The sequence below is a fragment of the Equus asinus genome, chromosome 15 (assembly GCF_041296235.1).
Source record: "Equus asinus isolate D_3611 breed Donkey chromosome 15, EquAss-T2T_v2, whole genome shotgun sequence".
NCBI lineage: Eukaryota > Metazoa > Chordata > Mammalia > Perissodactyla > Equidae > Equus > Equus asinus.
Genome location: NC_091804.1, coordinates 20,162,319 through 20,187,574, shown reverse-complemented (window position 1 = coordinate 20,187,574; position 25,256 = coordinate 20,162,319). Strand labels below are relative to the sequence as shown.

The 25,256-nt window shown below is 37.2% G+C and overlaps 1 protein-coding gene across 7 annotated transcripts in view; it reads left to right on the top strand.

Annotated features, from left to right (window-relative positions):
- The window catches only part of PTPRA (protein tyrosine phosphatase receptor type A), a 170,989-nt gene that overhangs the window by 88,533 nt on the left and 57,200 nt on the right, over positions 1 to 25,256 (top strand). For all 7 annotated transcript variants that reach the window (XM_070485656.1, XM_044748735.2, XM_044748734.2 and 4 more), the window contains 2 exons: positions 19,870 to 19,948; positions 20,438 to 20,779. In XM_070485656.1, the coding sequence (XP_070341757.1) occupies positions 19,876 to 19,948; positions 20,438 to 20,779 (415 nt within the window). In that variant the 5' untranslated portion in view covers positions 19,870 to 19,875. The remainder of the gene's footprint in view (positions 1 to 19,869; positions 19,949 to 20,437; positions 20,780 to 25,256) is intronic.

The following is a 25,256-nucleotide window of genomic DNA, read 5'->3' as shown; positions in this document are numbered from 1 at the left end:
AGCGTGGCTGACGAATGGAGTAGGTCCACATCCAGAATCCGAACCCGTGAACCCGGGCCACTGAAGCAGAGTGAGCAGAATTTTAGCCACTTGGCCATGGGGCTTGCCCCAAGAGGGTTTTTTAAAATATCATGAATTCATGTTTTTTTTAATCCAGTGCTTTTTCTACGTTAATTGACATGATTGTTAGATCTATTTTCTTTAATATGGGTGAATTATATTTAGTCTGTATATTAAGATGTCCTTGTATACCTTGGGTAAACTCAGACTGATCATGGGTTCTTTTTTCACTAACCAGATTCTATTTGTTAATATTTTGTTTAGGATTTTTGAATCTATATTATTAAGTGGAAATGGGCCTCTAATTTCCTTTCTTGTAGTATTTTTGTCCAATTTTAGTGCCAGGTTTCACTCATCTCTTAGAATGAGTTGGGAAATATTCCATCTTTTTTCTCACCTATCTTCTGGGCCCAATGTGTTTTCTTTGCGGGAAAATTTTTAACTTCTCATTCCACTTCTTTAATACTTATGAGAATGTTCAGTTTTTCATTTCTTCCTGAAATACTTTTATGTTTTTCCAGAGATTTGTCCATTTCTTTTAAGTTTTCAAAATTATTTGCCTATAGTGACTGATAACAGTCTCAGTTTTCATCTGTTGTGTCTGTAGTTATTTCCACTTTTCATTCTTAATATTAATTTGTGCCTTCTCTTTTTATCTGTTTTTGTTGGTTTATCAAAGAACCACCGTTTGGGTTTGTTTCATTTATATTGTATATTTTATGTATTCTTTTCATTGTGTTTATTTATCATTCCTGTAATTTTTGAAAACATAATAATTGACATACAGTTGTACACATTTTAAGTGTAAAATTTATTGTTGCGATGTATGCATACAGCAGGGTGAAACTATCACAATCAAGAGAGTATGAACATATACATCACCCCCCAAAGTTTTCTTGTGTCTCTTTGTAATCCCTCCCTCTTGCCCCTGCCTACTCGTCTATCCCCAAGCAACCATTGAGTTGTTTTCTGTCACTATAGATTAGATTGTATTTTCTAGGGTTTTATATAAGTGAAATCATGTGTTATTGTATTAACCATTTCTGATGTTCTGATGTTTGATGTTTCTGATGCTTTGACATCTGGGTCCTTGCTGACACTAGAGAGACTGCCCCTCTCAGGGTTAGCCACTTTCTAGACATGGTCAGCAACTCACCTGTTAGGACACCTTGCGTATGCAAACCAACCAATCCAGAGCCCATACCCCAACCACCTCCTTTTTGATCTCTCTCACTCTGGGGCACCATCCACCTAATCACTTCACCCCAGTGCCAGGTGCCAGGCAATTAGGGATAGCCTCTAAGCCCCAGAGCCTGCTGATATTATTCAAATTAGATAATCCTATACCTATTTACCTTGCATCAGCCCATTCCTTCCTGCAGAAACCTCCTTCTGTGTCCTGACTAACCCTGGTGCTTCCCTATGTGGCCCCTGTATGGCATGGCATGGTGTGTTATCTCCTTTTGAGAACTGTGAGTAACAAACTATCTTTTCAATGACAGTCATCTGATTTGTTGGTCTCACCATACCTGAATAACTCTAAAACCTACATTTTAAAATAAACATATACTCTCTTTTGTCTTGCTGCTTTTGCTCAGCATAATTATTTTGCGATTCATCCATGTTGTTGTGTGTATAAACAGATCATTCCTTCTCTTTGATGCGTAGAACTTCATTATATGGATATATACCAAAATTTCTTTATCCAGTCATCTATTGATGGACATTTGAGTTGTTTCCAGTTTTTGGCTATTACAAATAAAGCTTCTGTGAACATTAATGTATAAGTTTTGCATAGACATACATTTCCTTTTCTCTCGGGTGAGTACCCAAAAGCAGAATGGCTGGATCGTGTGGTAGGTATATGTTTAACTTTTTAAGAAACTGCCAAGCGATTTTCCAAAATGGTTATACCATTTTAGATTCCCACCAGCAATGTGTGAAGGTTCTGATTTCTCCATATCCTTGACAATACTTGGTATCGTTGATCTTTTAATTTTAGCCACTTTAGTGGGCACATAGTAGTTTCTTGTATTTTACTTTGCATTTCCCTAATGATTAATGATTTGAAGCCTCTTTAATGTGCTTGTTTGCTTTATATATATCTTCTTTGGTGAAAATATCTGTTCAAATCTTTTGCCCATTATTTTATTGGGTTACTTGTTTTCTTATTGTTGAGTGTTGAGAGTTTTTTATATATCTGAATACCAATCCTTTATCAGATAAATGCTTTGCAAGATTTCCTCCCAGTCTGTGGCTTGTTGTTTTAAAGAAGTGTGGCTAAATATATACATAACATAAAATTTACCATTTTAACCATTTTTAAGTGTATAGTTCTGTGGCATTAAGTTTATTCATGTTGTTGGGTAACCATAACCACTATCTATCTCCAAAACTTTTCATTTTCCCCAACTGCAACTCTGTACCCATTAAACAATAACTTCCCCTTCTCTCCTACCCCTGGCAACCACCTTTCTACTTTGTCTCTATTAATTTGACTATTCTATGTGCTTGATATAAATGAAATCATACAATATTTGTCCTTATTTCACCTGTATGATGTCTTCAAGGGTTATCCATGTGATAGTGTGTATCAGAATTTTCTCTTTAAGGCTGAACAATTCTCCATTCTATGTATATACCACATTTTGTTTATCCGTTCGTTTGTCGGTAGACACTTGAGTTGCTTCCGCCTTTGGCCATTATGAATAATGCTGCTGTGAAAATTGTTGTATAAATATCTGTTTGAGTCCCTGCTTTCAATTCTTTTGAGTATATACCCAGAAGCAGAATTGTTGTATTATGTGATAATTCTATGTTTAATTTTTTGAGGAATCAGCATACTGTTCTCCACAGCAAATGCGCCGTTTTACATTTCCATCAGCCATGCACAAGAGTTTTAGTTTCTCCACATCCTCGTCAACACTTGTTCCTTTCTTTTCTTTTTTCTTTGCTAATAGCCATCCTAATGGGTGTGAACTGGTATCTCAGTATGATTTTGATTTGCATCTCTGTAATGATTAGTGATGTTGAGCATCTTTTCACATGCTTATTGGCATTTGTATGTATCTTCTTTGGAGAAATGTTTATTCAAGTCCTTTGCCCATTTTTTGACCAGCTTGTTCTTTTCGTTGTTGAGTTATAGGAGTTCTTTGTATATTCTAGTTTTCAGTTGCTTATCAGATAGGTGATTTGCACATATTTTCTCTCATCCATGAGTTTCCTTTTCATTCTGTTGATAGTGTCCTTTGGTACACAGAAGTTTTTTGTTTTTTTTTTCTTTTAGGAAGATTAGCCCTGAGCTAATATCTGCTGCCAATCCTCCTCTTTTTGCTGAGGAAGACTGGCCCTTAGCTAAGATCCATGCCCGTCTTCCTCTGTTTTATGTGGGACATCTGCCACAGCTTGGCTTGACAAGCGGTACATATGTCTGTGCCCAGGATCCAAACCAGCGAACCTTGGGCCGCTGAAGCAGAACATGCAAACTTAATCTCTGTGCTACCAGGCCAGCCCCTGGTACACAGAAGTTTTTAATGTTTTATATATGTATTTATTGAAGTTATGATAATTTGCAACATTGTGAAATTTCAGTTTTACATTATTGTCAGTCACCATATAGGAGCATCCCTTCAACCTTTATGTCCACCCCCCATCCCCACTTCTCCCTGGTAAACACTAAACACTTCTCTGTGTCCATGTATTTATCTTCCACGTATGTCTGAAATCATATGGTGTTTGTCTTTCTCTATCTGGCTTATTTCACTTAACATAATACCCTCAAGGTCCATCCATGTGGTTGCTAATGGGATGATTTTGTCTTTTTTGTAGCTGAGTAGTATTCCATTGTGTGTGTGTGTGTGTGTGTGTGTGTGTGTGTGTGTGTGTATGTACGTGTGTATACACACCACATCTTCTTTATCCAGTCATCAGTCTGATGGGCACTTGGGTTGCTTCCACATCTTGGCTATTGTGAATAATGCTGCAATGAACACAGGGGTGCATGAGTCTCTTTGAATTGTTGATTTCATGTTCTTTGGTTAAATACCCAGCAGTGGTATAGCTGGGTCATATGGTATTTCTATTTTTAGTTTTTTGAGAAATCTTCATACTGTTTTCCATAGTGGCTGCACCAGTTTGCATTCCCACCAGCAGTGTATGAGGGTTCCCTTTTCTCCACAACCTCTCTGGCATTTGTTATTTTTTGTCTTAGTTATTATAGCTATTCTAATGGGTATAAGGTGATATCTTAGTGTAGTTTTGATTTGCATTTCCCTCATGATTAGTGATGTTGAACATCTTTTCATGTGCCTGTTGGCCATCTGTATATCTTCTTTGGAGAAAGATCTGTTCGTATCCTCTGTCCATTTTTTGATCAGGTTGTTTGGTTTTTTTTGTTGTTGAGTTGTGTGAGTTCTTTATATATTATGGAAATTAACCCCTTGTCAGATACATGATTTGCAAATATTTTCTTCTGACTGGTGGATTTTCTTCGTTTTGACCCTGGTTTCCCTTGCCTTGTGGAGGCTCTTTAGTCTGATGAAGTCCCACTTGTTTATTTTTTCTTTGGTTTCTTCTCTCCAAGTAGACATAGTATTCAAAAAGATCCTTCTAAGACCAATGTCAAAGAGTTTACTGCCTATATTTTCTTCTAGAAGTTTTGTGGTTTCAGGTCTTAGCTTCAAGTCTTTGATCCATTTTGAGTTTATTTTTGGGTATGGTGTAAGATAATGATCTACTTTCATTCTTTTACAGGTGGCTGTCCAGTTTTCCCAAGACCATTTATTGAAAAGACTTTCCTTTCTCCATTCTTAGCTCCTTTGTCGATGATTAGCTCTCCCTAGATGTGTGGTTTTGTCTGGGCTTTCAATTCTGTTCCATTGATCTGTGTGTCTGTTGTTGTACCAGTACCATGCTGTTTTGATTCCTATAGCTTTGTAATATATTTTGAAGTCAGGGATTGTGATGCCTCCAGCTTTGTTCTTTTTTCTCAGGGTTGCTTTTGCTATTCGGGATCTTTGGTTGCCCCATATGAATTTTAGGATTCTTTGTTCTATTTCTGTGAAGAATGTCGTTGGGATTGTGATTGGGATTGCATTGAATCTGTAGATAGCTTTAGGTAGTATGGACATTTTAACTGTTTATTCTTCTAGTCCATGTACATGGAATCTTTCCATTTCTTTATGTTGTCATCAATTTCTTTCAGTAATGTTTTATAGGGGCCGGCCCGGTGACGCAGCGGTTAAGTGCACACATTCTGCTTTGGTGACCCGGGGTTTGCCAGTTCGGATCCCAGGTGTGGACATGGCACTGCTTGGCAAGCCATGCTGTGGTAGGCGTCCCACATATAAAGTAGAGGAAGATGGGCATGGATGTTAGCTCAGGGCCAGCCTTCCTCAGCAAGAAGAGAGGAAGATTGCCAGCAGATGTTATCTCAGTGCTAATCTTCCTCAAAAAAAAAAAAGTCTTATGGTTTTCATTGTATAGGTCCTTCACCTTCTTGGTTAAATTTATTCCTAGATATTTTATTCTTTTTGTGGCTATTGTAAATGAGATTGTGTTCTTGAGTTCTCTTTCTGTTAGTTCGTTATTAGAGTATAGAAATGAAACTGATTTTTGTTACTTGATTTTGTACCCTGCAACTTTGCTGTAATTGTTGATTATTTCTGATAGTTTTATTGTGGATTCTTTAGGGTTTTCTATATATAAAATCATGTCTGTGAACAGTGAGAGTTTCAGCAGAAGTTTTTGATTTTGATGAAGTTTAGCTTATCTATTTTTTATTTTGTTGTAAGTGTTTTTGGTGTCATATTTTAAAAATCATTGCCAAATTTGATGTCATGGAGCTTTTTCTCTATATTTTCTTGTAGGAGTTTTATAGTCTTAGCTCTTATGTTTAGGTCTTTGATCCATTTTGAGTTACTTTTTGTATGTGGTGTAAGGTGGGGGTCCAGCTTCATTCTTTGAATGAGTATATCCAGTTTTCTCAGCAGCATTTTTTGAAAAGGCTATCTTTCCTTCATTGAATTGCCTTTTCACCTTTGTCAAAAATTATTTGGGCATATTTGAGTGAATCTTCCCAGTTCTCTGTTTTATTCTATAGATCTGTATGTTTAACCCTTCGCTAATACCACACTGTCTTAATTTTGGTAGCCTTAACATTGGGTTGATGGATTCCTTGCATTTTATTCTTCTTTTTCAAAATTGTCCCTGGTTTTTAAAGCATATAGCCTTGTACTATACTTTGGTTTCATATATCTGATAGTTTATTCCAAGGTACGTTTTAAGCAGAATAAATACTTTTCCATATTGTTCTTTGCCTTCATTAATCTGCAATATAAATTTATACCGAATTATTTTGTATTACTGAAGTAATCTTGTTGACCTCCCTGCCTCCAGGCTCCTCTGTCTCCAGACCCCCAACTGAACCTTGCCTGAAGTAAAAGTTAAAGCAGTAGAATTTAACAATCTGTTTCATAGCCTTAGTGGTCCCGATTCTTTATATAATTTCACTTATGGAAGCAAGCTGCTCTTCTGGGCCTCAGATTCCTGCTAATTTCAGGGGGTCCTCTTCCCTTTGTTTTAGACTTCTCTATCATGTTTCCTTTCTCAAGAGAAAGTTTATAATGAAGGTTGATTTCTGGTGTTCTAATACTTCTTCAGAAGCCCTTCAGCAGTTTCTCAAGCTCTTTTCTCTCATGGGCAAGTATTCAGTGTGTTGTTCCTACTCCACACTCCATCGGTGGCATGTATCATTTTTCTACTCATCAACACCCACCTACTCCTGCGCCCGGTGCTTGTCAGATGTCTCCTGCCTGGCTCATTGCTGCTTTTCTCCCTCTTTTATAGCTTTCTTCTTCCTTTCTTTGGCTTACTGCCTGACTTCCCTGGCAGCTGTTCTGTCATTGCCTGCCTGCCATTCTGCCCCTTCTCCTACCCTCCACCCCTGCCCTGTGTAGGTACTACGTGTACTGTAGTACTGCATATTCTCCATGGTCAGTACTAAGCTTATCACCTTCCCCATGGTACGTCCCAAAGCATGCCTCCTCCTGCTTATAGCATTGCGATTCACCTAAGTCAGATACCTGCGCCTTCCTTACCTCTGGCATCTCATTGTTAAGTCTTCCATTCTGCCTCCATAAATTCTCTTGTCATCTCCTCTATATATTCCTGCCCTGCTCTGAGCTCTTCTCATTTATTGGCCAGATTACTTCTGAAGGCTTCAGTCAGCAACCCTCCTAATCTCAGCCTCACCAGTTGATCCTCCACCTGCTGTCAATCAGTTTTTCTAAAATCCAAATTGGTCTGATCAACCTCCCTGTGCTGAAGTCTTTGCTGGTTCTTCAGTGTGTTCACTGGAAAGTCAGAACTTTTTATTGTGGCCTACAGGCCCCTTCATGATCTGATTGCTGCTTCCTCTAGCCTCATCTCCTTCATTTCCTCCACATAGCCTCACAGACCCCAGTCTTTCAAGTCTGCCATTTTCACATTCATTTAACAGGTAATTATTGAGGTCCTGCTCAATTCCCTTGCCCAGCTCTTTATCATTCCTGCAACCGGATAGACTTTTTCAAACTTCCAGTTCTCTGTGCTTAAAAGACTGTTCTGACCCTTCTCTTGGCTCACTACTCTTTATTCCTGCCAAGTTCGGCTCAAGCATTACCTCCCCTGAAAATTCGTTCTTTGTTCTGCAATTTCACCACCTCACCTTAGTCTTAATTGACTAATATTATGTATGGCAGGTGGTAATTCAGGGTTTGAATAAATAGTTTATTTGCACCTCGTTACTGGTTAGTAAACTACTTGCTGATAATGTCCATGTCTAATCTGTCTGTGTAGTCCCAATATTTGGTGAAGCATGAAGGGAAGAACATGAGCTCTGGAGTTTTAAAAACCCTGAGTTTGAATCCTGATAGCCTCTCATTAGGTATGTGGCCTTGAGCAAATTCCTCTATGATCTTTAGATTCTTCATCTGTAGAATGGAAAGAATATCTAACTCATAAGCTGGTTGTGAGGATTAAATAGGTTAAGGTACATAGAATGCCTAGTACGAGGACCTACACATAGCACGCAACCAAGGATTGTAGCTGTGAAAATAGTTTTTGTTCTCAATAATAAATAAAATAATGTTGATTCAGTGAACAATTAGCTGAAGGAACTGAACACTCCTTCTAGGTGCCTTTTCTTCAAATCAGAGAACCTGAAAAGTTTTAAGAGAAGGCCAAGGGCAGAAGTTAACACTCCTAGCTGTCGCTTCTTCGTTTATCCCACACCTGGGAGACATCCTCAATGAGGCTGAGAGTTGAATGCGTATCTTTCCCTCAGAGGGCTTCATGTCTGCAAGAAGTGAGTTTACTTAAAATCAAGACTAGTACTTGAACAGTCATATATATTGAATATCTGAAAATCAGTGGTTGATTTACATGAGCACATTTTAAAAAATTACTGCCCCTTTGTTTAGAACTCTGTCAAATGGAAATAATTATCAATTAGTTTTAGTTGGCATTAGGAAGATCTATCTGTTTCTTCATTAGTCTTGGAACTTTTGAAGGATCAAATGGTGATAAGACACGTGAAGAAAAGTTAGGTAGTCCTGGATTTGAATTCTCCTTCCACAACTTACCAGTTATGTGACCATCTCTCAGTTTCTTTACCTGCAAAGTGGGAGTAAGAGAAGTATCTAATTTGTAGAGTTGCTGTGAGATTTAACTGAGCTAAAATGCTGGATGTTGAGATAAATGTGCATGACACTTGAATATTTTATCAGTGCTAATGTATTGAATATTAAATGCTTAATTTTGAATAAATGGATTCTTAATGGAAGCTATCACAGCCAAAGTTTAAACTTGAGAAAGTGCAGGTCAGCTAAGCTTCTCCCTTGCTAGTGGGGACTTCATAATATTGATTCCTTGTAACAATTTTTCTTTAGCAGATGTATGCAGCATTGTACTTACTTAGAGGACTGAGAAAAATGCATTCCAGAGCACCCTCATCATTTCCATTCCTAGATCATCACAAGTCATAACTTTAGGAGTTGGTCTTCTTATTCCTTATAACTAGCTGTATCAGGATTGGGGTTGGTTGCATATATCAGAAAATAAAATAGGTTTATTTCTTTCTTGTATATCCGAAACCTGAAAGTAAGCAGGGCTCGTATGGCAGTTCAACAGTGTCATCACAGAACTGTCTCTTTCTAGCTCTCTATTCTGCTATGGTCAAAGTCATTTCAGGGTTCATGATGGCTGCTGGGACTCTAATTGTCACACCTAAATTCCACAGGAGAGAGGTCAGGGAAAAAAGATTCACTCTCTTCCTTTTAAACCACCTTCCTAGAGATCTCATAATACACTTTAGCTTATATTTCCTTGGCCACAATTTAGTCACTTGTCCACACCTAGCTGAGGAATGGGCATGTTTTCCTTAGTACTAGCACTCAGTTTTCTTTCTTCTTTCTCTCCTAACTCTAAGGTGATGAGGATAGTATGTCTCTCAGGATCTCAGGGTTCATTGACAGGGAGTGTATGTCCAGGTAAGGAACGTTTCTCTTTGGCCAGAAGCCAAAGGAATCTTTCTCTAACAGATACTCAGAATGCCCGTGAATGGTTCCTTCATGTCAGGTGTAGGATATATATTTCAGGTGGTTTACCACTAAGTGCGTGTAAACATGTATAATTGATTGTTTATGAATTTAACAGTCAAGGTTTATGCAGTTCAAGAGAGGCCCCCCCGCCACTGCCCTGTCCCCGCCCCCCCCCCCACACACACAAGGGTACACAACATAGGAAAGTTGCAGTACCACCAATATCAGCATCATAGGGTTGAGGAGGATTAGTGAGAGAAGGTGTTCAAAGTGCTCAGTGCAGACTTGGCTTTGAGATGGGAGGGCAAATGTGAATGATATAACAACCAGTGGGCACTGCCCACCATCCATGTTCCCACTGCAGAATTCAGACCCTTTACATGTATCCCTGGAGAATGTCTCAGATCTATTATGCTGAATTTGAATTTTGAGAATATTTAGGAAATGTTCTTAGACATTCAGGCATCGGAAAAACAACAGCTATTATTTTTCAGAACTTCGTTTGTCATTTATCCTTGGGCTTTTAAGTATTGCTGATGGCTCTTGGTTTTCATATGTTATTTGAATGTTAAACTTTCCTGACTGAGCATCCTAATGTCTGTGCAGTAGAAATAATGTTTTTTTAAGTAAGAAATGTTTTTGTAATGAAAGAAGGACTGTTTATTGCTCCTTTGTCTGGGTGAGGTGGGGTAAGAGAGAGAATACAATGTGAATGCGAGTGTCCAATAAATTAGGGAACTGCCCGGACTTCATGACTCATCTCCCAACACCTCTCTGCTCAGTTATTCTATGTTCACAGTTAACTAAAGGTTTATGATTCTCAAGTGCTTTTTGAAAAATGAACAATGTATAAACTTGCGTTACTTTCATTATTTTGGCTTTCCTGGAATATATAATTCTATCTTTACTCAGGCCACTCTTGGCTAATCGAAGGTAATATAGGGAATAGGGGCGGAAATCATAGGTAATTAACTCTTACTCTTCAAAAGCGAGCAGAAAGACTGGTTAAAATAATTGTGATGTATCCATATGATGAAACACTGTGCAGCCATTGGAAAGAAAGGTAGCTAGATGTATTGATGTGGAAAAGGTCCAGGATTTTTTATTTAAGTAAAAATGCAAGCTGTAGACAGTATGTGTAATATGATCCTATATATGTGTGTATATATATAAATATATGTATTTTTTAACGTATAGGTAGGTATATGGTGGTATAATATAGGAAATTTCTAAAAGGTACAGAAGAAAATATTTAGTGATCACTTGTGGGAAATGGGACTGCCAGGAGGTGAACGAGACTTAATTTTGCTTTATATCTCTCTGTTCTGTTTGTATTTCTTGTAATGAGCATGCTTTACTTCTTTTTCTTTTTTAAGTAGTTTATAATTTCAGTAGGGGGGTAGAGAACTAGTGTCTTTCCTATGTAACAAAAGCAACCTTTTAATAAATAACATTAAAAGATTCCATTCATTTCAAGTAGAAGACAAAAAGGTCTCAGGATCTAATGTAACACATGATAACTATGGTTGATATCACTGTATCATGCAATTGAAATTTGCTAAGAGTATAACTTAAATGTTCTCAGCAAAAGAAAAAAAAAGATGAATGTGTTAAGTAACTAGATGGGGGGAGTCCTTTCACAAGGTGTATGTATATCAAATCACCACAATGTTCACTTTAAATATCTTACAATTTCATGTCAGTTATACCTCACTAAGCCTGAAATTTAAAAAAATAAAAAGATTCCACTCACAATGGTTACATCATATAAAGTAATCGAGAATAAATACAGGAAGAAGTAAATATGACAAAAAATACATTAACACTTTGAGGAATACCATAAATTAAGTAAATGGAGAAAATACTGTGTCCCGGGATTATAAAATTTAATATCATAAAATGCCAATTCTCCCTGAACTGATTATTTTATTAGCCTTTCATTATAAAAAATTTCAAATATAAGAAAAGTTGAGAAAATTTTATACCTACCACCTAGATTCTACAATTAACATCTGTACTTGTTTTATCATGTGTCTGTCTCTTTACTGATCTGTCAATTCGTATTCTTTTTAATGTATTTCAGAGTAAACTGCATGTATCAGTACACTTCTTCCCAAATACTTAAACATGCATATCATTTACAATGTTTGTTTATGGGTGGCGTCTTTTTTAGAGGTGAAATTTAGGTATGGTGAAATGCACAAATATTGTTATCATTCAGTGAGTTCTGAAAAATGCATACACCATGCAACCCAATTCCCTGTCAAGATACAGGATATTACTAGTATCCAGGAAGTACCCTCATGTTCCTTTCCAGTAAATCCTCCATCTCTTTCCCAGGCAACCATTATTCTGATTTTTTCCACTGTGGATTAGTTTTGCTTGTTCCAGAACTTCATATGTATGGAATCATACGTTATAGGCTCTTCTGTGTAAGGCTTTTTTCACGAAGCATGGTTTTTGGATTCATGTTGTTGTGTATCAGTAATTCTTTCATTTTCATTGCTGAGTAATATTCCATTGTGAGAAAATACCACTGTTTGTTTAAATATTCTCTTATTGATGGTTACCTGGGTTCTCAGTTTTTTTGTTATTACAAACATTCTTATGTTAGTCTTTTTGTAGACATATGTTTTTATTTCTCTTGGGTAAATATATAGGAATGGAATTACTGGATCAACCTGTAGGTGTATGTTTAGTTTTATAAGAAGCTTTCAGACAAACTAATTTTTAAAATAAAAGAATCACAAATAGTAGCTCATGCTAAAAATCATACTGTGACAAGGCAGAAATTCCCACTATGAGAATGTGTGCACAGGGTTTCCAACATCATGCAGACTACAGCTGGCAGGGCTGGACTCCTTCGGACTTTTGATAGTGCATGTTTCCTTCAGATTCACCACTCAGTATCGAGGCTAGACCTTCATCGTAGAACCAGCTTTTAAAATCTTCAGTCAGAGAGAAGTATGAGGAAGAGAGGAATTTGGGAGAGAATGGGGTATCAATAAATCAGATGTGACAGAGAGAGATCGAGGGATTTAACCACAAAGAGGTCATGTGTGGCTGTGAGTGTGAGTCTGCTTGCGTGGGTGGGTGGGTGTGATGTATGGGGAGAGAGGGGGGGTGTGGTGAAGAAAGAAATACCTACCAGTGGGCTTTTCAACCTGTGAATTTTAATTTAATTTTTTGTAAAAGTTATTTTTTAAATGGTTCATAGTCAGAAGTGTCTTGTGGACTGAAAGGAAATGATCTGCAAAAAGTCTCTTCAGGGGAGGGCCCGGTGGCACAGTGGTTAAGTTTGCATGTTCTGTTTCGGCGCCCCAGGGTTTGCTGGTTCAGACCCTGGGTGCGGACATGGCACCTCTTGGCACGCCATGCTGTGGTAGGCGTCCCACATATAAAGTAGAGGAAGATGAGCATGGATGTTAGCTTGGGGCCAGTCTTCCTCTGAGAAAAGAGGAGGATTGGCAGCAGTTAGCTCAGGGCTAATCTTCCTCAGGAAAAAAAAAAAAAAGCCTGTTCATTCTGTGTAACAGCTGCATAGTATTCCATTTTAGGAATATGCCGTAATTTATTTAATTGTGTTCTGCTCTCCCACTGGTAAACATTTAAGTTATTTCCAATGTTTTTTTATTGCAAACAATGTTGCATTGAATTACCTTGTAGGCCACCTTAAAAGTAGGGGTATATCTGTAAAGTTCTCATGTAGAATTGTGTCAAAGGGTTTGTGCTTTCGTATTTCTAAAAAATATTTACAAATCTTATGAGAATACTTGTTTACTCAAACCCTTGTCAGTGCAGTGTTGTTAAATTTTTTTATATTTGCCTATCTGATAGGTGAAAAATGATATTGCAGTATAGCTTTAATTTGGCTTTCTCTGATCTTGAGTGAGGTTGAGCATCTTTTCATATATTTAAGGGAATATATATTTAATATGTTTAAGAGGTTTTCTGTGAATTGTCTGTTTCATATCTCTTGCCCATTTTTCTTTTGGATTGTTGGGCTTCTTTTTATATACTGCAGGAGTCTTTTATATGTTAGGAAAATTAGACCTTTGTAAACGAGTTGGAAATATTTTTAAAGATTTCATTCTTTAAAAATATAAAAGTATTTGTTTTAGTAGAATGGTGGGAAATGAAGCCAGATTGCCATGGAGACAACTCTTTCTAGAAATTTGGCTGCGACGTGGAGTAGAGAGAATGCTAGCTGGAGGATTGGTGTAGATTCAAAGGAGTTTTTCTTTTCTTTGAAAAATTCTTAATTGTGTTTAAATGCTGGTATGAGAGGAAAGAGTTAAAGCTAGGAGATGGTTGTTGAGGATCACAGGGCAAAGTTCTTAAGGGACTGAGGTTCTTGGGAAGAATTGAAGAGAAGGAGGAAATTTATAGATATGGTGACTGGAAGTTAAGGATGTCCCATTCCAACTGCTTCTGTTTTCTTTGAAGTGAAAGCAAGGCTACCAGCCAAGGATATGTGAGGAAGATGGTTGGAGAGGAGAAGAGGTCCTTTGAAATCACTGCTGTGGAAAATTGAAGAGAGAGCTGAGTAGGGAAATAGAGAAGGATTGCAGAAAGTGTTCAGTGTTCCACTGAGGCAGAAATAGTGATATCAACCTTATGAGTTGTTTGATTTTCTTATGTAGCATTTGACAATCCAAGTGTAGGGCTGACAGTTTAGTTCAGGATTGCATGTTTTGTTTTGTTTCGTTTTGTTTCCCATGTAGGCTTGATAGAAGAACAGTGTAGCAAAGGAATTTAGGATAGTAACAAGGGAGTGATTGAACTGACATTGTTCCTTGGTTAGCTAGAGAAGGAAATACAGACAGAACAGAGATACTGGAAAGAAAATCAGAGAGGGGTTCCAGGGACCAAAAGCCTGGGTGAGATCAGAGAACCTAGGTGTAGTAGACATAACAGAGAGAGAACTGCAAGTGTAGGGAGTGAGGTTGGAGAGAGGGAAGGTAAGATTGGGTATGAGGGCTTTTCCTGGTGATGAGAGAATCTAGAGTGCAGCCATTGTCATGGATGCCCAAGTGGAGTAGAGGTGTAAGGTTGTTGGAGTTGAAGAAGTCAGGGAACTCGGAGGCTAGCCCAGATGTGAATTGTGGTGCCTGTGAGGATGTTGAATGGTCTTCCAGGAGAATATCAGGACTTGGGGATGGGAAGAAATCTGTGAGCCACATTCCAATGTCCAGTGCCAAGGGAGTACCAGGAAATTATTAGGCAAAAAAACCATTAAGAACAGGGACTATTAGAGCAGGCTCCAGGAAGAATGGTTTGCACATGGCATCCTTGAGGAGTGAGGAAACCTCAGCTCTACTTCCTGACGTGCAGCTCTGGGATGCTTGGAACAGAAGACTGGAGACTGGAGAGAGGAAGTAAGCATAGGTGTGGTTGCAGTTTAGCCAGGGGGTCAGGAAGTTACAGGAATTTGCCTGAGGGTCTTTGTATCCTCTGGGAAGAATGAGGCCTTCAGTATGGTTTTCCTGGTTGTGGTATGTGGATGTAACTGTTAGTGACGTGGATCTTCTTCAATTCTGACATGTCTCACTAGTTTACACATACAAATCCTCTGCAACCTGCCACCCTTTATGCATTTGTTCTTTCCCTTACATGCTTTCGCTTGAGGTACACCTTTCTTCTATACTTTCCTTCTTTTAGTTTTGCTTCTTATGTTCATACTCTGTTGTGGAATCTATTTTCTTTTTAACTTTCTTTTATTTATAAAAAGATCATGCTTTTTATTTGAAATTTTTTGGAAATAAAGTGAAATATATATAGAAGAAAATAAAAATCTAAAATGCTATATGCCCAAAGTGTTTATAGAAGATTTTACCTTCCAATCTTACTTTCATGCATATACATTCATATGCATATATAAATTTAGTTGAGATCATGTGTTATATTGAGTTTTGGTCTGGCTTTTTCTTCTAGCTTAAAAAATGAAGGGTTCGTTGCATTTTCTTAAATTCTTTGCGTATTGCATTTTGAATAGTAACAATATATTATCTTAAATGACAACATAACATTTCAAGAAATCTTTTTCAGATTTTCCCTATTGTTGGGTATTTGAATTGTTTCTACTTTTACTTTTTGGATTGTTTTTACATTTACTTAATAATAGAACTGTGGAAACGGGTCAGAAAGTAATGGGTTTTTTTCATTCTTAACCAAAACACGTTAATTTACAATTTTAATGTACAATATGAAGTCTGTAATTTCTTGAAATTCTCACTTGGCTCTTGTAAAGAGCTGAGTCTACACTTTAAGTCTTCATCATCAGGAAGGAGGCCTAGTTCTGCATCCATCTACTGGGAAGGATCTGGATGTGGAAGGTCATCCAGCCCAGCATCTGAGTCATGCCAAAAGCACCAGAGAATCCAGAACCGCATGGTTGCACTGAACAACTCTGCCTGGATCACTTAGGATCTGGTCAGCTGGGGGAAGTGCCTGTATCGGGGCTGGATATGTACACCACCACTGGTGTGACGGACTCCACTGCCTCCAGCTGCCCGAGCGGATCCCTCTGAAGAGGTGGCCTCCAACACAAATGAAAGGCGCACATCAGAGCTGACGTGCCAGCCTGTATCCAGACAGTGGTCCTCAGGCCTTCATGTCCTTCAGATTTTTGTATAACCTTTTTGGAAAGGAGTTTGTTATTGTAGGCTAATTGACATTCCCACCCCTAGTTGAGTCCTTTTCATATGACTCTGGCTAGCAATGAATATTTCATATGATTGATTTTTTCTGATTTGGAAAGTAAAAATGTTACCTCATCATTATATTCCTTTACTTAGTGGGGATGGTCAACACTTTTTTGTGTATTTTTTTTTAGCTGTTTATTTTTCTCTTCTGTAAATTTACTGTTTAGGTTCTTCAGATTTTTCAAAATTGGAGTCTTAATGTTTTCTATATTGATATGAGTTCTTTTTTAATCCTTTGTCTTACTTATGACCATTTTCCAAGTTCGTTCCTTTTTTCTTTAAAAAAAATAAACTTTTTTAAAGAACAGTTTTAGGTTTACAGCAAAATTGAGCAGAAAGTATCGAGAGTTCTCAAATATTCTCTGCCCCCTCCCACACACACATACAATCACCCTCACTATTGACATCCTGCACCACAGTGGTACATTTATTACAGTTGATGAACCTATATTGACATATCATTGTCGCCCAAAGTCCATAGTTTACATTAGGGTTCACTTTTGGTGTTGTATATTCTATGGGTTTGGGCAAACGTATAATGACATATATCCACCATTGTATTAGCATACAGAATAGTTTCACTGCCCTTAAAATCCTCTCTGCTCCACTTATTTGTTCCCTCCAGCCTCCTTAATCCCACAACCACTGATCTTTTCACTATCTCTGTAGTCTTCTTGCCTTTTTAATGTCGTATAGCTGGAATTATACAGTATGTAGCCTTTTCAGATTGGTTTTTTTCACTTAGTAATAGGGATTTAAGGTTCCTCCATGTCTCTTCGTGGCTTGATAGCTCATTTCCTTTTAGTGCTGAATAATATTCCATGGTCTGGATGTACTACAGTTTATTTATCCATTCACCTGCTGAAGGACATCTTGGTTGCTTCCAAGTTTTGGCAATTATAAATAAAGCTGCTGTAAACGTCTGTGTGCAGGTTTTTTGTGTGAACGTAAGTTTTCAACTCTTGTGGGTAAATACCAGGGAGCTAGATTGCTGGATCATATGCTAAGAGTATGTTTAGTTTTATAAGAAATCGCCAAACTGTCTTCCAAAGTGACTGTGCCATTTTGCATTCCTACCAGCAGTGAATGAGAGTTCGTGTTCCACATCCTCACCAGGATTTGATGTTGTCAAGTGTTTTGGATTTTGGCTATTCTGATAGGTGTGTAGTGGTATCACATTGTTTTAATTTGCAGTTCACTAATGACATATGTTGTGGAACATCTTTTCGTATGCTTATTTTCATCTGTATATCTTCTTTTGACTATTTTTTAATTGGGTTGATAGTTTTATTATTTTTGAGTTATAAAAGCTCTTTATTTTGGATAACAGTTCTTTAGCAGATGTGTCCTTTGCAAACATTTTCTCCTAGTCCTTTGCTTGTGTTCTCATTCTCTTGACAGTGTCTTTAGCAGGGCAAAAGTTTTTAATTTGAATGAAGTCCACCTTACTGATTATTTCTTTCATGGGTCATGCCTTTGGTGTTGTATCTTAAAAGTCATCGCCATAACTAAGGTCATCTAGGTTTTCTCCTATGTTGTCTTCTAGGAGTTTTATGGTTTTGCATTTACGTTTAGGTCTATGATCCATTTTGAGGTAATTTTTGTGAAGAGCGTAAGTTCTGTGTCTAGATTTTATTTTTTTGCATGTGTATGCCCAGTTGTTGCAGCACCATTTGTTGAAAAGACTCCATTATATTGCCTTTGCCCCTTTGTCAAAGATCAAGTGACTGTATTTTTGTGGGTCTATATCTGGGCTCTATCTTCTGTTCCGTTGATCCATTTGTCTATTCTTTCACCAACACCACACAGTCTTGATTATTATTGCTTTATAAGAAGTCTTGAAGTTGAGTAGTGTTTGTCTTCTGACTTTGTTGTTCTTCTTCAATATTGAATTGGCTATTCTCAATCTTTTTTCTCTGTATATAAACTTTAGAACCAATTTGTTGATATCCACAAAATAACTTGCTAGGATTTTGATTGAGATTGCATTGAATCTATAGACCAAGTTGGAAAGAACTGATATCTTGACAATATTGAGTCTTCTTATCCATGAACATTGTTTATGATTGATTTCTTTTACATTTAGTAGCTTTTATTTTTTCTATTGTCAGATATTCCATTTTTTTCTTTTGTAATTTTTTTTTTCCCCTCCCCAAAGCCCCAGTACATGGTTGTGTATCCTAGTTTTAAGTCATTCTGGTTCCTCTATGTGGGATGCTGCTACAGCATGGCTTGATGAGTGGTACATAAGTCCATGCCCAGGATCCAAACCAGTGAACTCCTGGCCACCAAAGCGGAACACATGAACTTAACCACTTGGCCACGGGGCCGGCCCTGCTTTGTGATTTCTTATATTGGCTTTATGTTTAGAAAATCCTTCCTCATCCTGAGCTCACCTATTCATTATTTCATGAATTCATTATTCACATATTTATTCCATTTAAAATGTGTTTTTAGGCATTTAATTCTTCAACTCATTTGGATTTTATTTTGGTATGTGGAATGAAATGATGGTCCAATCCCCTTCCCTCAAATACATAATTTTTCCCCAAACCATTTCCTATTGATTTATCAAGAATAGACATGTATACATATACAATAATCAGCCTTCCAATCTGTTTCCTAACCCTTATGGAGGGAATTGTATGCTTTCCCAAATTTGGATTATCGTCAGGTTGGAAGAGTAGGAAAACAGTCAAACCTTGTATGGCTGCACCTTGGGAAGGTCACCTCCCAAACCCAATTCCCTGTTTCATACAGTTGCTGGTGGTACCAGAGGCAAACTCTTGGGATGTATATGAACCTCTTGCATCCCCCTCGCCCTCCCTCAGAGATTCTTATGTGCCCCTTGGAGAAGCATGTCTTGATTCCCTTGGAGAGTCATTACCATATTGAATTACCTTTAGTCTGTGAGTCCCTTGAAGATGGGAACTTGAGTGTCTTGCTTCCCAATTGTTTTCCTAGTACTTAGTTTGGTGTAGGGCACAGAAATCTGAACGGATGAATGAGCCATTATTACCAATGGGAATATGCCACAGCCCTCTGATGTGGTTTGAGGTGGAATAAAGGTTGAGAACTGCTGTATAATGTCTGCTTTGAAGGGCAGTACATTCATGCAGTCAGCCTACCTTCTCCAAACTTCTCATTCTGAAGAATGAGAAGCTGCACGTAGCAATTCTTGGAGGAGCTTTTTAAAAGGACTGCTACATAGCTCTCACCCCCCAGAGATGTAGTCTGGCATGGGAATTTTTTAAAGTTCTTTGGATGATTGTAAAGTGCAGTCAAGGTTGAGAATCACTGCTCTAAAAAGTATGTTCTTATTAAGTCTTATTTATATTTGTGTAAAGATTCAGTTAGGTAGTTGGATTCCTGGAGAAATGTGCCTATCAGACTCCCCAAAGATCCTTGGTCCTTTGTGCACTTTTTAATAGCTGGGAAGATTTTGCCTAAAATACTCCTTTGCTGAGTAGTTTGGACGTAATTACAAGAACTTAGGACCTTATCTAACATGTCTTTCTATTTTCCAGGTCAGCATGGATTCCTGGTTCATTTTTGTTCTGCTTGGCAGTGGTCTGATGCATGTCAGTGCCAACAATGCTACCACAGGTAAACTGTCATTTGATAAGGCTGGTATTTGGAATAGAATTTTGCTTTCACATTTAATGACCCAAATTTGAAGACCTAGGTACTGTTAAAGAAGAAAAATATTAAAATATTACTTAAAAGTGATGGTAAAATAAGTGTTTGGAAATCTCTGAGTTGTGTTGTATGCTCAGCATTGTTCTATATACCACATACTACTTTAAATAAATAAGGAGATTATGTGTTCATTCCTGAAAAGTAAAAAAAGAAAAGAAAATTGTTGCTATAGATTGATTTTGAGGGACTAATCTGGTTTCTTTCTCCCTTAGCACTAGCCCTTTGGAGGTGATAGGAACGATCCAGCATTAAATAAAAGTGTGCGTGTTTGTGTATCTGATCTTTGTTCAGTCTCCAGGTGTTTGAGAGTTTATTAAGGCTTGCTTCTTTGTGCCTCATAACTTTTGAGTTATCATATTCTTTGTATGATGTTTCCTTATTTTTTGGTGTTCATAGTTTCACCGTCAGTAGGCGTTACAAGATCTATTAAAGCATCGACAGCAGAATCAGTTAAAGAAGAGACCAAAACTTCAAATCCTACTTCTTCAGTAACTTTTCCTTCCACGGCACCAACGTTCAGCCCAAATGTAACTCTGGGACCCACATATGTAACCACTGTCAATTCTTCAGACTCGGACAATGGGACCACAAGAACAGCAAGCACTGATTCTGTAGTCACTACAATTTCACCTAATGGGACATGGCTTCCAGATGATCAGTTCACAGATGCCAGAACAGATCCTTGGATGGGGAATTCCAGCACTGCAGCAACCACTCCAGAAACTTTCCCTCCTTCAGGTACTAGAGATAGTTTGTGTTTGTTCTTTCTCTTCTGTACTGTCTTTCGTGCAACAATTCTGTCAGATGACTTGGATAATTATCTCCTTTTAATAGATGCTTAATATAAGACTATAGAGGTTAAATCATTTGCCTTAGATCTCAGGGCTGTCAAGTAGCAAGTTAACCTATTTCTTGTTTTTTTTTTTGTGGTCTTTCCACATTGCTGTTAGGGAACTGAATTTTCCATAATCTGCTACAGGTCCAAATTATGCCATAGCTAAGAAACCAGCTATTGTACAGATAACCCATTTCGTGTCTCAGGAGACTGAGACTACATTTCACTGGTGACTTTTATTCCAGATCAGTAAAACGCAAGGAAACCTTTATGGTACATGAGCATGTCACATTCTGAAAACCCACATCCTAGCCATCACCACCATCTTGCCAATCCTCCCATATTATTACATCGTAATTTTTGGTTAAATCAGTATTTAATGTTTTATGTTATTATGACTATGTAGTATTACTCCCTGCTGAGTTATAGGTATCGTGTGATTATTTTTCCTTTCTTGTACAATTTTTTTCTGTATTTAATAATTACCTTATATTATTGTTTCTTTCGTTTTCTATTTGTCTGTTGCGAACCAATTCTTCCCACATCCTCCATAGCCTCTCAAGACAGTTTTCCACAAAGTCAGACCTCTTACATAATCTGTTATTTCTTTTTTACCTGGAGATCTTCTCCTGAGCCCTCCGTTGTCTTACTCAAGTCTAGGCTTGTTGATCACTAGGGCTGCTCCAGGGTTGCTGCCCAGGTGTCAGCCTGGGATTTCCCTTCTCTATCATTCTGGGAATTCCCTTTGCTTTCTGGCTTCTGTATTGTCTTCTTTCTTGGATTACCCCATCATTTGTTATAATATATCTTCCAGTAGCTTCCTGAGAAAGGGGCCCATGGGAGGTAAATTGTATGAGACTTTACATGTCTAAAATATCTTTAGGGCCGTGTATAAAATTTGAGGAAATATTTTTATCCTCAGAACTTTTAAAGCATTGCCTAATTCCCAGGCTTGGAAGATTCTACTGCTGTCCTGATTCCTAATTCTTTATCATCGGTGGCTTAAAATTTCACAGATATACTTCTTGATGTGGGTCTTTTTCACTCATTATGTTGATAGGATCTTTGGAGCTGTGGTCCTTCAGTTTTGGAAAATATTCTTAATTTCTTTGAAAATTTTCTTCCTTCTTCCATTTTCTCTGTTTTCTTCTTCTAAAACTCCTAATATTTGGATATTGGCCATATATTGAATTAATTCTTTAATCTTCTTAATTTTTCTTTCCTATTGACGTTTGCTCTTTGAGTCTCTGTTTTTCTCCTTTTTAAAATAAGCAAGTGTGTATGTAGTCCTTTTTTTCTTCCACTTATAAATAGTATACTTTGTACATTTCTGCACATTGTTTTTTTCAATTAGCCTTTCATACTTGTGTATTATAGTAAACAGCTGCTTCATTGTGTGGATATGCCTTAATATATTTATCCAGTCTCCCATATCAGTGTACATTAAGGTTGTTTTCAGAGTACTCTTACAAAGAATTCGTCATTTCAAGCCTATATGAGAATATTGGTGGAATAAACTATTTTAAGCGTGCATTTATAAATTGACAGATACTTCCCGATCTCCCTCTGTTGAGAAATATATTCCTGTAGGCAGTGTGTCAGAGTGCCAGTTTTTCTATACTCTCTTCAGTGCAGTAAATTATCAAACTGTTGGATCTATGCCAATCTGACAGGTAAAAATTAGCATCTCAGTGTAGCTTTAATTTGCATTTCACTGAGTGAGGTTAAGCATCCTTCCATATTTGGAAGGATAATTTATATTCTTTTTCTGAGAACTGTCTGTTGATATCCTTTGCCCATTTTTCTTATTAGGATGTCAGGTTTTTCTGACCCATGTGTAGAAGCTCTTTAATGTTAGGGAAATGAGACCTTTGCCTACCTATGATAAAGTTGCAAATATTTTTTCCCAGTTGGTCATCTAGCATTTCTGCATCACAGAAGGTATATTAGCAATTTTTAATTAAAAAACTTATCAGTGTGTTTTAACTGTTTTCTAGGTATTAGATCATAAATAGGAAGATTTTCTTTATTCCAATATTATAAAATAATTTTCCTTATGTTTTCTTCTAGACTTTTATGGTTTCTTTCTTCTGTGTGTGTGCGTGTGCACTGTGTGTGTGCTTAAATCTTTAATCCATCTGGAATTCTGTTGTAAAGTGTAAGCTATGGATTTTTTTCCCCTAAATGGTTAACTGCATGTCCCAGTACCCTTTAATGAATTATCTGTTGTTTTCCTCACTGATATGAAATTCTCCCTTTATCATATATTGAATTCTGATATGTTATTAGGTTCCTATATGTATTTGAGTTCTATTTCTGGACATTTGTGTTTTCTATTAATCTTTTTCTCTGTCCGTGTATAGAACCTCACTGTTTTAATAATTGCAACTTTATAAAATATTTCATATCTGACAAGGTAAGTTATCCCTTGTTAAATCTTATTTTTCGTAAGTTTGCTAGCAATTCTTGATTTTTTTTTTTTATGAACATTAGAATCAACTTGTATAGCAGGGAAGAAGTTTCTACTGACCATGTTGAATTTATAGATTAACAAGGACAATCGACATCTTTAAGTCTTCCTATCCGAGAATGTAGTGTATTCCATTATTCCATTTGCTGAAGTCTTATGATGTATTTCTTGGTAGTGTGTTTTTGTTTGTTTATTTTTCCTTTTTCTCCCCAAATCCCCCCCCGTACATAGTTGTGTATTTTCAGTTGTGGGTCCTTCTAGTTGTGGCATGTGGGACGCTGCCTCAGCATGGCTTGATGAGCGGTGCCTGTCTGCACCCAGGATTCAAAGTAGCGAAACCCTGGGCTGCCGAAGCAGAGTTCATGAACTTAACCATTTGGCCACGGGACTGGCCCCTTGGAAATATTTTAAAATTTTGCCACTGACATTACACCTGTTTTGTTCAGCTTATTTCTGGAAATTTCAGAGGGTTTTCTTTGTCTTTTGTTTTGTTTTTGTTAGTATAAATGGAGTATTTTCTCTCGTTATATCTTCTCACTGGCTGCTGTTGGGGATATGAAGGCTATTGAGGGTTTTCTTTTTTTTTTTTTTTAAAGACTTTTTTTTTTTTTTTTTAATGATTTTATTTTTTTCCTTTTTCTCCCCAAAGCCCCCCGGTACATAGTTGTGCATTCTTCGTTGTGGGTTCTTCTAGTTGTGGCATGTGGGACGCTGCCTCAGCGTGGTCCGATGAGCAGTGCCATGTCCGCGCCCAGGATTCGGACCAACGAAACACTGGGCCGCCTGCTGCGGAGCGCGCGAACTTAACCACTCGGCCACGGGGCCAGCCCCCTGAGGGTTTTCTTTTTGAGATATAATTGACATATAACATTGTTTTAGTTTTAAGTTTTTTGATTTTAAGTTTATTGATTTTTGTACATATATTTTACACTGGTCATCTTAATTTCCTTAGTGTTTGACATCATTTTTTTCAGTTATCATAAGTCTTCAAATCATGTGACCTACAAATATCTCTTCCAAATTTTTAAATCTCTTTCTTTTGATTAAATGACTTGGTGAATACCTCCAGAACAAAGTTAGGAAGCGATGGTAAAAACAGACAGCCTTAGCCTTGTCTTATACCTGACTCTAAGAAGGATGCTCTCAGTGATTTTCCATTAAACTTGATGCTGCCTTTTGGGTTGAGAGAAACATATTTCTCATGTTCAGGATTTATCAATGTCTTCCTATTGTAAAGAGCATGTATGTCAAAAATGGGTGTTAAATTTTGTCAATTATCTGTTCAGTGTCAAGGAGCAAGATCTGTATGATTTTTTTCTCTTTTTATTATATGCTATGGTGAATCATCTTAATAGATTTCTTAGTTTTGAACTATTTACATTCCTGCAAAAACAACTCTACTTGGCCGTGTATTTTTCTTGAATGAACTGTTGTAATTTGTTTGATATTATTTTATTTTGGATTTTTCCATTGGTTTTCATAAGTTATTTCTAAAGGAGATTGGTCTGTTTCCTTTTTACATGTGGTATTTTTTGATAAATTTTAGTTGTCAGTTACTTGTTTTGCTTCATGGAAAGAATTGAAGTTTACCTAGAAAACTATGCATTTTAGTCATGTTTCCAAAATTATTGGGATGGATTTGAGGAAAAGTCATATTTTAGGATTAATTTCCTACATAGCTATGAATATTTCCTATTTTATATGTTTACGTCCTTTATCTTGTTTAGGTTGACTATCCATTTATCTATGGTTTGTTACTTTTTTATCCAAAGAACTTATTATTATATATTTATTAGTTGTGTCATTTTCAGTTTTTATTTCATTTCTTTCTTTCTTTTCTTTTTTTTGGTGGGGGGGTGTAGTTTGACGAAGATTAGCCCTGAGCTAACTGCTGCCAATCCTCCTCTTTT